The sequence below is a fragment of the Mauremys reevesii genome, linkage group 2, assembly GCF_016161935.1.
Source record: "Mauremys reevesii isolate NIE-2019 linkage group 2, ASM1616193v1, whole genome shotgun sequence".
NCBI lineage: Eukaryota > Metazoa > Chordata > Testudines > Geoemydidae > Mauremys > Mauremys reevesii.
This window is the reverse complement of record NC_052624.1, coordinates 1,687,782-1,702,302: the sequence shown is the minus strand read 5'-3', so window position 1 is coordinate 1,702,302 and position 14,521 is coordinate 1,687,782. Positions and strand designations below refer to the sequence as shown.

The 14,521-nt window shown below is 44.7% G+C and overlaps 1 protein-coding gene across 1 annotated transcript; it reads right to left on the bottom strand.

Moving 5' to 3' along the window:
* Positions 1-713: 713 nt before the first annotated feature.
* On the bottom strand, positions 714-12,334 carry LOC120399303 (stonustoxin subunit alpha-like). Its single transcript, XM_039527455.1, has 4 exons — positions 12,238-12,334; positions 2,524-4,597; positions 1,971-2,047; positions 714-1,243 (listed from the first exon to the last, which is right to left on the bottom strand). Exons 1-4 carry the CDS (start codon positions 12,332-12,334, stop codon positions 714-716), a joined length of 2,778 nt encoding a protein of 925 aa, XP_039383389.1.
* Positions 12,335-14,521: the final 2,187 nt, after the last annotated feature.

The following is a 14,521-nucleotide window of genomic DNA, read 5'->3' as shown; positions in this document are numbered from 1 at the left end:
TTGCACCCTCCGCGCCCGGGCGGGGTCCAGCCAGAACCTCCCACAGACTCATTCTAAGGGACCCGTTTCTGTCACATGCACTGGTGCATTGAGCAGGCTCTGGCCAAGGATCCTGCCCTGGGACAGAGCCTCTCAGGCCAGGTGGGCACTGCAAATTCACATGGGTATAACTACGTGTGAACCCCTCCCACGAGCGACGCAGTTACACCGACCTGACCCCTGTGTAGACGGGAAAGCGTCTCCTGCTGACGTAGCTACCGCCTCTCAGGAAGTGGAGTCACCATGCTGACGGGAGACGCTCTCCCATAGTAACATCTTCACTAAAGTGCTACAGCAGCACAGCTGCACTGGCGCAGACAAGTGTAGACAAGGCCCCAGTGACTCCACAAGGAGAAGTAATAAACCCTCATCTCAAGGTCTGTGCCCCTCCCCTTTCTAGCTGATTGCTTTGTTATCCATCCTCCATCCCTCCCCCCCGCAAGCCCCAGTTCCCCTCTCCCATCCCCTCCCTCCCCACTCCCCGGAGGTACTTTTTCTTTCCTCCCTCCTTCCCCCCTCCCACCTTTCTCTGACCCTGTTCTCTGATATAACCCTACAGAACCATACAGCATGAGAACAAGCAGACCGGGCCGTCACGGCTGGACCGTGAGATGGGTTTATCTAGCGGCGCCTGTTCTCTATGGTACTGACAGGGCCCCGGGCTACCCTGAGTCTCAGGGATGCAGGCTCAGCTTGAATCCTGTACCCCAGACCCAGAAGAAAGGGAAAATTTTCTCCCCATTGAAATAGGCCCGTGGGAAAGTGAAAATCGGGGCCAGATTATCAGCATAATTAAATGCCACTGACCCCCCTTCATAGTCCAGAGAGACCCGGATCCTGCTGGGTTCTCTACTCAAGGACAGGCGGGTGACAGGGGAGGTTTGAGCCCGATAGTCTTGGGCACTGCCCCATTTCTGCACCACCCAGACCCCCTTCTCAGGGGTAAAGTCAACCTCTTCCTTCCTTAGCACAGACTGTTTAGCTACCCCCACAGCCCAGTCTGCGGATGCCCCTCCCTCCACCTTCACCTGCCAGGAATGTTTCCCTGAGTTGAAGCCCTCAGAGCCCAGCACACTGAGTAAATAATCAAATCTCTCCGGTTTGTAAGGCAACATCTGGCTCTCGTGTCCCCGGCTCACGCTTCTTCGATCTTCAGACAAGATGAGCTCAGGATGTGCCGTGTCTGGATCCAGAGTCACATTCACTGGGGAGAGACAGAATCAGAGCATTATTGGCAGACATGGGTCAATGACAGAGTGAAAGGATCAGCTGGGCCAGACCTGAGACTCAGAATCTTCCCACCCACCCTTGCACTCACCTACTTAGGAGCAATACTGTGTACCATATACGTGTGCCAGTCGGTGCTGCTCTTTATATAGCTAACTACGTACACAGATAGCGAGACTACGTAGGAAAAATACTTCACTAACCCAGTGTTAAGATGCCTGGTGACACCTTGCACCCTTCAAGAAAGTCACATTCAGCAAAACTGAATCTTGTGAATGCCGAGAGATAGCGAGTTCAGGTTTGTTAGGATACAGATATTCAGGCCTGCCTATAATGGCCTATACTTTAACAACTTAGGTGTATTCTTATCACTTAGCTTGTTATAGAGGTATAAAACAAAGAATCAAAATCACAGTCTGCCTGTGTATGGGCTTCTCACATCCATCACATCTCCCCACTAGAGAGGTTACATACAATCCTGGCCCACAGTAATATATACAGTTAATACAATAGGGTCTTTCAGTGATATTGCAGGAAATTGCCATATCTGCAGAGACCTGTCCAGCTACAGTGGAAGCTTTCCACCTACAGATTCTCTTGGCTCCTCTGTCTACACATGCTCAGTATGATCCACATAGTTCATGAACAAAACTATCTGTCTAATAATGTTCTGAATGTTGCTCCCCCAGAGGCCTGGTGGGTACCGTTCACGCTCTGGGTGTTATCCTCAAGTGAGTGAGACCCTTGTGCCAGGATCAGAGCCAGGGCTTGATCCCCAGGTCTGGGCAAAACCACAGCGGTAGAATATGTCAACCTTTAGAAAATATGGGTTTTTTAGGGAGTTGGGGGGGAGAGGAGCCCAAAATGTAGGAACCCCTTGGTCAAATGACCCCAAATTTGGATCACTGACCCTAGCCAGTGCCCCCTGAGGCACACCAAATTTCAAGGCAATCCAAGTAACCATGCTGATTTTAGAGCACTTAGAAAAGTGAAACTTTTCACAGGAAGATGGCTGGAGCCTTAACTTGACCAGACCTGGCAGTCCAGTATAATTTGTACAGTCCCCAGCTGATCCCTGTGTTGGGTTGGGCCATGTATGCATCACTGCAGTTCAGATATTAAATTGCAATAAATAGTTGATTCTGAAGTCACTCCTACATTATACACCTGGGTCATCTCACTTTTCTTCCAAAGATAAATATAGTTTTACTTGAATGGACTACTCCAGAGTTGGGGAGGGGGGAGCGGGAAATGTGCACATATATATATATGTTACCTTTCTTTAGGGTTGAGATGCAAGTCTCCTCGCTCGGGTCACTCACAGCCCCATCCGCACACACAGCCGACACCCGGAATCTGTAGGAGGTCTCAGGACGCAGTCCATCAACGCTACAGAACTCGGTTCTCTTTCCTGTCCTTCGTTCCAGCCATTTGTCTTTCCCCTCCTGACTCGTATCTCCTGCCTCCTCTTTATATTCCACCTTATACTCCTTTATTCTAACTCCGTCTCCAGTGACACTTGGACTTTCCCAGGAAAGGGCAATGGCAGATGAATCTGCAATAACTGTTACGGGCTTCCCAGGGGGGCTGGTTGGAGAGAGCGTCTTCACAGGATCACTCACGTCGCTGCTCTCGCTGAGCCCTGGTTTGCTCACTGCAGCGTATCGGAACTGGTACTCGGTGTTTGCACGGAGCCCTGTCACTGTGAATGTCTCTTGTGTGTTATTTACAGTCACAGCCGTCCAGTTCTCCTGCCCTACAATTCTGTACTCTGCCCGATAGCCGGATATCGCAGCCCTGCCATAGGCTTCTGGGTTAAACGTGAGCTGCACACGGTCATGTCTGATTCCATCAATCTGGGGAGGACGAGGCTTTGATGGAGGCTCAAAGTTGGTGCTGACCAGCTCTCCATCCTCATACAGGTAAATGGCAGTGCCTGGATTGTCCTTGTCTGGAACAGAGGCCACAATGAACCGAGTCGTCCCATTAGATTTGTTGACACTGACAAAATGTGAAAGGGACCTTGCAGATTTTCGAGCTTTTTTATACATTTCTTTTTCCTCAAACCACACTTTGGATTTTGGTTTCTCAGCAACAGAACTGGCTAATTCAGGATCATGAGTTTCCTTTATATATTGGTTCTGAAGCCATTGTTTTAAATCTGATAAATATGGTTCCTCTTCATGCAGTGAGGTGAATGTAAAGGAGACGATGAAGTCAAGATCAGGGCTGAGTACTAGTTCATCTAGTTCACTCTGAGAGGACACCACCTCTACATTGCTTAGGATCCTAAGGTAGGAATTCACATAATTTATCTCTTTCTCCTTTGTATCCAGAAATTCACTGAGGTTCTGGATATTGAACGGTGACTGGTTTTTACACGATAAAATATCCACCAGGGCCCCCTCCTCTTTTCCACCTCCACGGATAGATGGCAAGAGTCCTGCTAGCTGTTTCTGGAAAGTCTGTCTGTGTTGCTTACACAGATTTTTGAATTGCTGGATTTTCTGCTTGATTTCGGGGAAGTTTGTGGCAATCGGATTCTTCACCATGTCATTGCATCGCATATTTAGTTCTATGAGTTCCTCCATAGCAGTCTGAGCATCAGAAATCAGTGTTAAGCTGATCTCACGCACCAGCTGAGCAGCTTTGGAATCCAGCTTGGTCAGCGGGTACAACCAGACTCTCACTGGTACGGCCTTCTCCCCGCTGTCACCCAGCAGCTTCGGGAGGGTGGAATATGTTTTCATGGCATCTTGGAAATTAGTTGGATTGTTCTCAAGAGCAAAATCACCATGGAACTTGCAGTTAAATTTTTCAGCATTTGATTGTTCACTTTCATCCATTCTGACAGCTCCTTCCCCTTCTATGGAAAACAGGGGTATCTTTTTAATTGCAATCTGGAGCTTTCCCTCTATCTCACGCACATTCTCAGAAGAAGAAACTTCCCGATCAAACACGAAGAAAGCCTGAGCCCCGTACAGCACAGCCGTGACCACATGGGTGGCCGTGCCTTGATCAAATACAGCACGATAAGAGACATTTTCTGGTCCTAATTGGTTCATAGTTAGTTGCTCAAAGTTTGTTGTGGCAGAGTACTTGAGAGTAATTCGGGCCTGTTGTTTGGATTTTTTGGTGTCATTTAAGTATTTGGCAGATCCACTTACTTCAACCAGCCCCCCCAGGAAACTGGCCTTCAGCGAGGCTGTGACATTGAGGGCATTGGCCTTCTCTTCAATGGTGTCGGATGCGATGATCTCAAATTCAGTCCTAGGTTGTGGTTTTCTGCTTACATCCTTGAGAAGCTGGTCCAGGGTCCACAGCGTGACCCCTAGAATAGTAGAGACAAACACATGGTAACGTAACTGATAGGTGCCCAGGACACAGAGTCTGTCCATGGTTTCATTGAGTCTCATTTCTGAGATTGAAAAATAACGAGTGAAGGACATCAAGTAAACTGACCTGGTAACGTACAAACGTGTCAAGTCAAGGCTGAACTACACCCCGAACAACCTTCCCTTGCCCCCGGCTTCTTACAGGACTTTGGAAGATGTGAACTTTTCTGATTTTTTTAATAGATCCTTCTCCAGCATGACTGAGTTCACTCGCCCTTCAGGAGTACACTGCTCCAGGCAGCAAGTGCTCTGGTTATGATTGAAATGTCACTTTTATTAGAAACATCTGAGGCATTGTGGAAACATTGCCGTCTCAGCACTACCCCAAGCTGCTCATCCACAGATGTACTATGATACTGCCAGTCTGACCCTGAGCAGATCAGCAGTGAGTACAGGGCTCTGGGAGGGAGGGTGAAGGGGTTGGGGGCGCAGGCTGTGTTCTTGTCCATCTTCCCAGTGAAGGCTAAGAGCCCAGTCAGGGGCATACACATAGTGACGATGACTGCACGACTGTGCAGATGTTGTCAAAAGGGTAAGTTTGGCTTCCTAAGTCATGGGAGGCTGTTTCAGGAAGGAAATCTGCTGGGAGGAGATGGGGTACACCTGATCCAGAAGGGGGGAGCATCTTCGATCACTGACTTATGAACCTCATGAGCAGGGCTTTAAACTAGGTTCAAAGGGACAGGGACAAAAGCCCACAGGTAAGTATAAAAAAAGTGACCTTCACAGAGGGTGCGATGTTGTGAGATGAGGGTGGTGGAATGGAAAATTACCATTGGGTCATAGGCACAACAAGATGGTTAACAGTGGGGAAATCTGCTCAACATCTTAGATGTCTATTACACAAATGCCAGGAGTCTGGGGGATAAACAGGAAGAACGGGAAGACTTAGTACATAAGCTAAATTATGACAATACAAAATTTGGTGGGATCAGTCTCATGGCTAGAATATTGGTATAGAGGGGTATAGCTTGTTCGAGAGGGACAGGCAAGGAAGAAAGGGAGGAGGAGCTTCATGATACATCAAGAGTATATACACTTGTTCTGCGGTCCAGAAGGAAATGAGAGGCCAGCAGTTGAAAGGTTATGGGTAAAGATGAACAGGGGAGACAACAGCAACATCTTGGTAAGGTTTCAGAGTAGCAGCCGTGGTAAGGGTCTACTCTAGATCACCAAATCAGGAGGAAGAGATGCATGAGACATTTCTAGAGCAAATAACAGAAATATCCAAAGCAGAAGACTCGTTAGTAATGGGGCACTTTTGCTTTTCCAGTAGATGTCTGGGTAGTTATACGGCAAAAGACAAAATGTCCAGTAAGTTCTTGGAATGTTTCGGGGACAACATTTTCAGAAGATGGAGGAAGTAAGAAGCAGGGCAGGCATTTAGACTTGATTCTGACTAACAGGGAGGAATTGGTCGCAAATCTGAAGGTGGAAGGCAATTTGAGTGAAAGTGATCATGAAATGATTTAATGATTCTTAGGAAAGGAAGGAGTGACAGCAGCGCGAATAAGGACAAAGGACTTAGAAAAAGCAGACTTTAACAAACTCAGAGAGCTGGTAGGCAAGGTCCCATGGGAAGAAAATCTAAGGCAGTGGTCCCCAACCTTTTTGTCTGGTGGGCGCCAGACGAAGGACCGTGGCGGCGGTCGAGCATCCGCCGAAATGCCCCTGAATTTCTGCAGTATTTCGGCAGCGACGCCTCTCAATGACGCCGCTTGTTGGCAGCAAGCAGCATCATCGAGAGGCGTGGCCGCCGAAATGCCGCAGAAATTTGGCAGCATTTTGGCGGATGCTCGACTGCCGGCCAGGATGCGGGAGTATTTAGATGCCCCATGGCCATGGCACCCGCGGGCACCGCATTGCGGACCCCAATCTAGGGGGTAAAGGAGTTCAGGAGAGATGGCAGTTTCTCAAAGAGACAGTATTAAAGGCACAATTGCAACTATCATGATTTGAAGAAAAGATATGGAAAATATCAGGAGGCCAATATGACTCCATAAGGAGTTCTTTAATGACCTGAAAAATCAAAAAGAAATCCTACAAAAAGTGGAAACATGAACCAATTGCTATGGAGTATAACAGAATAGTACAAGTATATAAGGCACAAAATGAGTTACACCTAACAAGGGACATAAAAGATAGTAAAAAGAGGTTCTCTAAATACATGAGGAGCAAAAGAAAGATAAAGGAAAGTGTAGGTCCACTACTTAATGGGGAAGGAGAGCTAAGTATGGATGACATCATGAAGGTGTAGGTGTTTTAAGCATATTTTGCTTCAGTCTTCACTAAAAAGGTCAATTGTAGCCGGATGTTTAACACAGTTAATCTTAACAAGTGGGAAAGAACACAGGCCAGAATGGGAAATGAATCAAGTTAAAGAATATTTAGATAATGAGATGTATTCCAGTCAGCAGGGCCTGGCTAAATTCTCCCTAGGGTTCTACAGAAGGAACTAGCTGAAGCAATCTCAGAACCATTAGCGATTATCTTCGAGAATGCAAGGAGGACAGGTCAGGTGCTAAAGGACTAGAGAAGGGCAAACATAGCACCTATTGTTAAAAGGAGAACACTTCGATACCTGGAAAGATACTGGAAATAATTATTAACCAATCAATTTGTAGGCACCTAGAAGGTAATAGAGTAATAAATAACAGCCAGCAAGGATTTGTCAAGACCCAGTCAAACTAAATCAACCTAATTTCCTTCCTTGAGAGAGTCACTGGCCTAGCGGATGGGGGGAAATAGTAGACATGATAGATCTTGATTTTAGTAGGGCTTTTGACACAGTGCCACATCCAATTCTCATAAACAAACTAGGGAAATATGGTCTAAATGAAATTGCTCTAAGGTAGGTGCATAACTGGTTGAAAGACTGTACTCAGAGAGTCGTTATCAATGATTTGCTGTCAAACTGGGGGGCTGCATCTAGTGGGGTCCTGCAGGAGTCTGTCCTGGATCTGGTACTAGTCAATATTTTCATCCATGACTTGCATAATGGGGTGGACAGTATACTTATAAATGTAGAAGATTATATCAGGCTGGGAAGGGTTGCAAGTACTTTGGAGGACAGGATTAGAAATCAAAATGATCTTGATCAATTGGATAATTGGTCTGAAATCAACAAGGTGAAATTCAATAAAGACAAGTGCAAAGTACTACACTTAGGAAGAAAAAATCAAATGCCCAGCTATGAAATGGGGAATAACTGACTAGGCCGCAGTACTGCAGAAAAAGATCTGGGGATTATAGCAGATCACAAATTGAATATGAGTCAACAATGGGATGCAATTGTGCAAAAGGCTAATATCATTCTGGGGTGGGAGTAGTTGTCCTACTCTTCTCGGCACTGGGAAGGCCTGAACTAGAGTATTGTGTCCAGTTTGGGGCTCCACACATCAAGAAAGATCTGAACAAACTAGAAGGGTGAGGGGAGAGCAACAAAACTGATAAAAAGTTTAGAAAACCTGCCCTGTAGAAGATAGGTTAGAAACAGTGGGTATGTTTAGTCTTAAGAGAAGAAGACTGAGAGTGGAGCTGATAACAGCCTTCAGATATGTTAAGGGCTGTTATAAAGAGGTTGGTGATCAATTGTTCTCCAGGGCCACTGAAGGGAGGCCAAAAAGTAACTGGCTTTATCTGCAGCAAGGGAGGTTTAAGTTAGATATTAGGCAAACTTTCTAATTGTCAGCATAATTAAACACTGGACTAGGCTTTCAAGGGAGGTTATAGAATCCCCATCTGTGATAAATAAAGGGGCGGGGGGGGAGGAGCTCCCTTTGAAGGACACCCAGCCAGTCAGTTAGCTGTAAAATCCCTCTTGGTAGCTGTTCTTTCCTTGCTTTACCTGTAAAGGGTTAAAAAGTCCCCCAGGTAAAGAAAGAAAAGTGGGCACTTGACCAAAAGAGCCAGTGGGAAGGTAGAACTTTTTAAAATGGGGAAAGAAACTTTGCCTTTGTTGTTCTCTGGGCTGGAGGGACAGAGCAGCCATGATATAAGCAGCTAAGCCAGGTATGATTATAAGTCATCAGATCATGCCTAAAACTACTTATCTGACGTCCAAATGTGTGGGTAGATCAGAATGTTTAGCTAGATGCGATCAGGGTTATTTCTTTTATTTCTTATTGGCTTGTGGACTCCTCTGTGCTCATCCCAGATGCTTTTGTTTGCCTGTAACCTTTAAGCTAAATCCCCAATAAAGCTATTTTGGGTGCTTGATTTTTGGAATTGCTCTTTTAAAATCTAGCAGAAGCCTAAGTTCCAGATGTATTTTCTTTCTTTTTGTTTTTAATAAAATGTATCTCTTTTAAGAACAGAATTGGATTTTTGGTGTGCTAAGAGGTTTCTGCATGTTGTTTGATTAGCTGGTAGCCACAGCTAATTTCCTTTGTTTTCTTTCTCAGCTCTTCCCTGGAGGGAGGGTGAAAGGGATTGAGGGCACCCCAGAAGAAGGAATTCCCAAATGTTCCTTCCTGGGCTGAAAGAGTTTGGGGTTTTTTGCATTTGGGTGGTGGCAGCGTTTACCACGCCAAGGTCAAAGAAAAGCTGTAACCTTGGGAGTTTAAAACAAGCCTGGAGTGACCAGTATTAATTTTTTTAATCCTTGCAGGCCCCCACCTTCTGCACTCAGAGTGACAGAGTTGGGGTTCAGCCTTGAGAAACTTCATGAATTCTTTACATAGGTCTTCACTGTTGAGGATGTGAAGGAGATTCCCAAACCTGAGCCATCCTTTTTGGGTGAGAGATCTGAGGAACTGTCCCAAACTGAGGTATCATTAGAGGAGGTTTTGGAACAAACTGATAAATTAAACAACAATAAATCACCAGGACCAGATGGTATCACCCAACAGCTCTGAAGGAACTCAAATATGAAATTGCAGAACTACTAACTGTAGTCTGTAACCTATCATTTAAATCAGCTTCTGTACCAGATGACTGGAGGATAGCTAATGTGACACCAATTTTTAAAATGGGTCCAGAGGTGACCCTGGCAACTACAGGCCAGTAAGCCTCACTTCAGTACTGGGCAAATTGATTGAAACTATCATAAAGAACAATATGTCAGACACACAGATGAACATAATTTGTTGAGGAAGAGTCAACATGATTTTTTTAAAGGGAAATCATGCCTCACGAATCTACTAGAATTCTTTGAGGGGGTCAACAAACATGCAGACAAAGGGGATCCAGTGGACATAGTGTATTTATGTTTTCAGAAAGCCTTTGACAAGGTCCCTCACCAAAGGCTCTTAAGCAACATAAGCTGTCATGGGATAAGAGGGAAGGTGCTCTCATGGATCAGTAACTGGTTAAAAGACAGGAAACAAAGGGTAGGAATAAATGGTCAGTTTTCAGAATGGAGAGAGGTAAATAGAGGTGTCCCCCAGGGGTCTGTTCTGGGCCCAGTCCTATTTAACATATTCATAAATGATCTAGAAAATGGGGTAAACAGTGAGGTGGCAAAACTTGCAGATGATACAAAACTACTCAAGATAGTTAAGTCCCAGGCAGACTGCGACGAGCTACAAAAGGATCTCACAAAACTGGGTGACTGGGCAACAAAATGGCAGATGAAATGTAATGTTGATAAATCATAGAATCATAGAATATCAGGGTTGGAAGGGACCTCAGTAATGCACATTGGAAAAGATGATCCCAACTATACATATAAAATGATGGGGTCTAAATTAGCTATTCCTACTCAAGAAAGGGATCTTGGAGTCATTGTGGATAGTTCCCTGAAATCATCCACTCAATGCGCAGCAGTGTCAAAAAAGTGAACAGAATTTTGGGAAGCATTAAGAAAGGGATAGATAATAAGACAGAAAATATCATTTGGCCTCTATATAAATCCATGGTGAACCCACATCTAGAATACTGTGTGCAGATGTGGTTGCCCCATCTCAAAAAAGATATATTGAAGTATGAAAAGGTTCATAAAAGGACAACAAAAATGATTAGGGGTGTAGAATGGCTTCCATATGAGGAAAAATTAATAAGACTGGGACTTTTCAGCTTGGAAAAGAGGAGACTGGGGGGGATATGACAGAGGTATATAAAATCTTGAGTGGTATAGAGAAAGTAAATAAGGAAGTGTTATTTACTCCTTCTCATAATACAAGAACAAGGGGCCACCAAATGAAATTAATAAGCTGCAGGTTTAAAACAAACACGGGAAAGTATTTTTTTCACGCAACGCACTGTCAACCTCTGGAACTCCTTGCCAGAAGGTGTTGTGAAGGCCAATACTATAACGGGGTTCAAAAGGAAGCTAGATAGATTCATGGAGGATAGGTCCATTGATGGCTATTAGCCAGGATGGGCAGGGATGGTGTCCCTAGCCTCTGTTTGTTGGAAGCTGGGACTGGGTGACAGGGCATGGGTCACTTGATGATAAGCTGTCTGTTCATTCCCTTTGGAGCACCTGCCATTGGCCACTATCAGAGGACAGGATACTGGGCTAGATGGACCTTTGGTCTGACCTAGTATGGCCGTTCTTATGTTCTTGACTCCCTCATTGTAAGTTTTTAAGAACAGGTTAGACAAATACCTCTCAGAGAGGGCCCTGGTGCTAGGTGCTGGACTAGGTGTCCTCTCAGGGTCCTTTCCAGCCCTAAATGTCTATGATTCAGTGATGTCTAGTGGTGTGAGTTCCTCATGCTAATTATGTTGCTTTAAAATGTATTTCCTTTATTGAGTTTAAACTAGTTGTATTTTAATTTTATTGAGTGTCCCCTTGTTATTTTTCTATGAATGAGTAAATAGGTACTTCTTATTTACCTTCTCTATCCCATTCATTCTTCTGTATCCCTGTTTCACCTCCCACTTATTCTTGTCGCTATATGAAATACTTTGTTTTGTCTCTTTCTGTGAAATTCTCCCCAGGTTTCTAGTAATTTTTATCATCACTGTCCAAACTGCCTCAATTTCTATTATACCCTCCTTGTGATGGGATGGCCAGCACTGAACACACATTCCAGGGGAGGGTGGCCCATTAATTTATTTAATGCCATTGGAATAGCTCTGGTGGCATTTTCCATCCCGTTCCTCGGGCACCTGGCACCATTTACTGTTTGGGCTGTGACTGGATACAGAGCAGGTGTTTTCACTGAGCTGTGCACAGCGATGCCCAGGCCTTTTCCGGGGCGGGGACAGTTAATATAGGACACAGGGATGGGTGTGAATAGCTGAAGTTTGTCCTTCTAATAGGTTCCATCCTGCCCCGAAGATCTGTGTGTAGAGAGGTCCCTTCTCACTGGGACCTCACCCCTCCCATGTGGAAATGGGGAGATGAGCCAGCTCAGGAGCATTGTCCCCCTTTCATAGGCCGACTGCAGTGCAGGTGGGGCTGCAGAGATACTGCAGTGGCAGGGAGCGGATGGGAAGTTTCTCGTTTCTCCTAGTGCAGCCTGTCCTGTAAGGAGGGTCAGCAGTACCCAAGCAGGTTTTGATGCCCTTTATTTTTTCCTCAACTCAAATCCTAAACCCAAATGTTCCTCAAATAAACAGGTGCCAAATGCTTCTCTTTTCTGACACACTAAGTTGGGCCCCGTGCTCCTCCCTGGGTGACAGTTACCTGGGATGAGGGAGTCGCTGCGGCAGTCGTACAGCATCCCCAGCTGGAATGGGCGGCCCAGAGCTGGCATCTCAATGGTGGCATCTGATTTTGCCATTGTTCCACACCCAGACACTCTCTCCTCTGTCTGACCTGCAAGAAATAACTGGGGTTATACTTAAGTTTCTGGGGAGCAGATATAGAATCTAGTCACTGGCTTCAGTCTTCAAAGATTTTTCTGAACATTGTCCTGGAAAAGAAATTTGTGAGCATGAGCCTGTATCATCTCAGTAACACATGCACAGGTGCAACATATTTGGGGCTCAGCACCTGCTTTTGTATGTTGGAGTCAACTCATGAATATACAATTTGTAATAAGACGTTAACATGAAATGTTGGGTTAGAAATCAAATGGTAAAACTGAACCAAAGGCCTCGAGTTTTCATACTGGCCAAACTAACCTCTAACTGAACTTTCCGCCAGCAAGAGTCAGTTTGTACTATTGAATTTCATTCCATTTCTATTACTCCAGTCCTCCACGTTATCTGATTTTTCCTGTATGATATTTCTGTCCTCGTTTATACCAATGAGGCATCCCAAATTTGTATCATCCGCAAATTTCATTAGCGAATTCCTACTTTTTGTGCCAGGGTCATTAATGAAAGTTCTAAATAAACATTTTCCCAGTACTGATCCTTGAGGAACTCCGCTGGTAACCTGCCTCCAGCCCAACAATTCCCCTTTCAGCGCAGCCTGTTGTCTTCACTTTAGCCAGATGTTTATCAGCCTTACAATTCTTGTACACATCTGGACTTGTCTTTTACTTTTCTGGGAAATTTAAAATGATCCAAAACAAAACATACAGTGGCAAAGAAGCTTTGAGATTATTTGGAGTAGAATGTTGAACTTAATTATGAATTATGGAAGTTGACTAGATATAGAATCAAAACCTTGGGAATAAAATTCCTGTATGTGAAGCTGGAAGAGATAAATTCCCCTTTGAAAGAAAAATGATTAAAATGATACTATAAAAGTATCAAAGTAAAATGATCACTGCATTGGTTCTAACTTCTTGTCCTCACTGTCACAGCCCTGCATAACACCAGCCCTGCCTGCATCCCTGACTTGGGACTTATCACTGAGAGAGCTGAACCGACATACCACAGAATGTGAAAATACTATTATAACCTTGTTGAACTTTGTGAGAGTTATCAGAAAAACAGAACTAAAAAGACTTTCAATAGCTTCTGTTTACAAGTCAGAACCTTAAGAAAAGGATGAAAGACAGGCTTTTGTATCTAGCACCCCCTCCTGGACACACACGCAAACAGTTCTGCTGCTCCTGACCTGTCCTTGGAAAAATGGATTATCAACACGGGATCAAAGGGTCCCTCCCCCAAAATATGAAACTATCCAATGGAAAGATGACAACATTCACACCTGCCTTTTCTGAGTAGGAACCACCTCTCCCTCTACGTTTCAACTGGAAACAATAGCCATAAAAAAATCAGATCTACGCCATCCATAACAGCCAGAGTAACAACTGCCTACCAAAGGTCAATGCGCCTGCCATGAAGAAACTGCCCTGAGTTCTGATGACATGATATGTGCTCACTTCTAGCTAAAGTCAATCACCTTAGCCTAACGCTTAGAAACTCTCTTAACCAAGTCCTTCAAGGTCCAATCCTTTGGGAAACTGGGGCCCAGTCCTAAGTACCTACCAGAAACTGGCCTTGAGAAGGAGGTTGCTTTCCTGAAGAAACAAAGACCTCAAGAAATCCATTGTTCTCCAAACTGAATAGCAAGAGAGAACTATCCTGCTTCAGTAGAAAGAGTGAGGTAATCAATATTTTTCCCCTCAGCAAGCGCATAGGCAAACTCTGGGTTCTGAAGGGAGACCAGAAGAGAAGAGAACTATCATGATTTCCTATGTAATTAACCGCTTGGACCAAATTCCTGAGTTCTGTCATTTCAGGCTCCAGTCCCGGCGGAACCCCTTTCGAGGCAAACCGAAGTCTAACTTAACTACCATAGGAATATTGCCAAATATTCTGTTCCAAAAAAGACAAACTGTGAATAAGGACAGGGAACCAGAAAACTTACTGCTGTCAGTATGGCAGAAATCTAAAATATTTTCCATGATAGCAAACAAGAACTAGGTTCTTAGAACTGCGAGATATCAGCTTGGCAGTCGCCCCTAAGATGCTGTTCTGTAACCAGCATTGTGTTTCTGCACCCTACTGTTGTATGCTTATGGTTTAAGGCTGATTTAACCACTCCTCAAGCCTACTATTTAAAGTTGTTC

What these genes read in the sequence shown, in the direction of transcription:
- LOC120399303 (XM_039527455.1), bottom strand. Translation starts at nt 12,334, where the DNA reads ATGGCAAAATCAGATGCCACCATTGAGATGCCAGCTCTGGGCCGCCCA. An exon ending in CAGCGACTCCCTCATCCCAG is followed by an intron (nt 4,598 to 12,237) that starts GTAACTGTCACC and finishes CTACTATTCTAG; the next exon opens with GGGTCACGCTGTGGACCCTG. An exon ending in TAACACCCAGAGCGTGAACG is followed by an intron (nt 1,244 to 1,970) that starts GTACCCACCAGG and finishes GTCTCTCCCCAG; the next exon opens with TGAATGTGACTCTGGATCCA.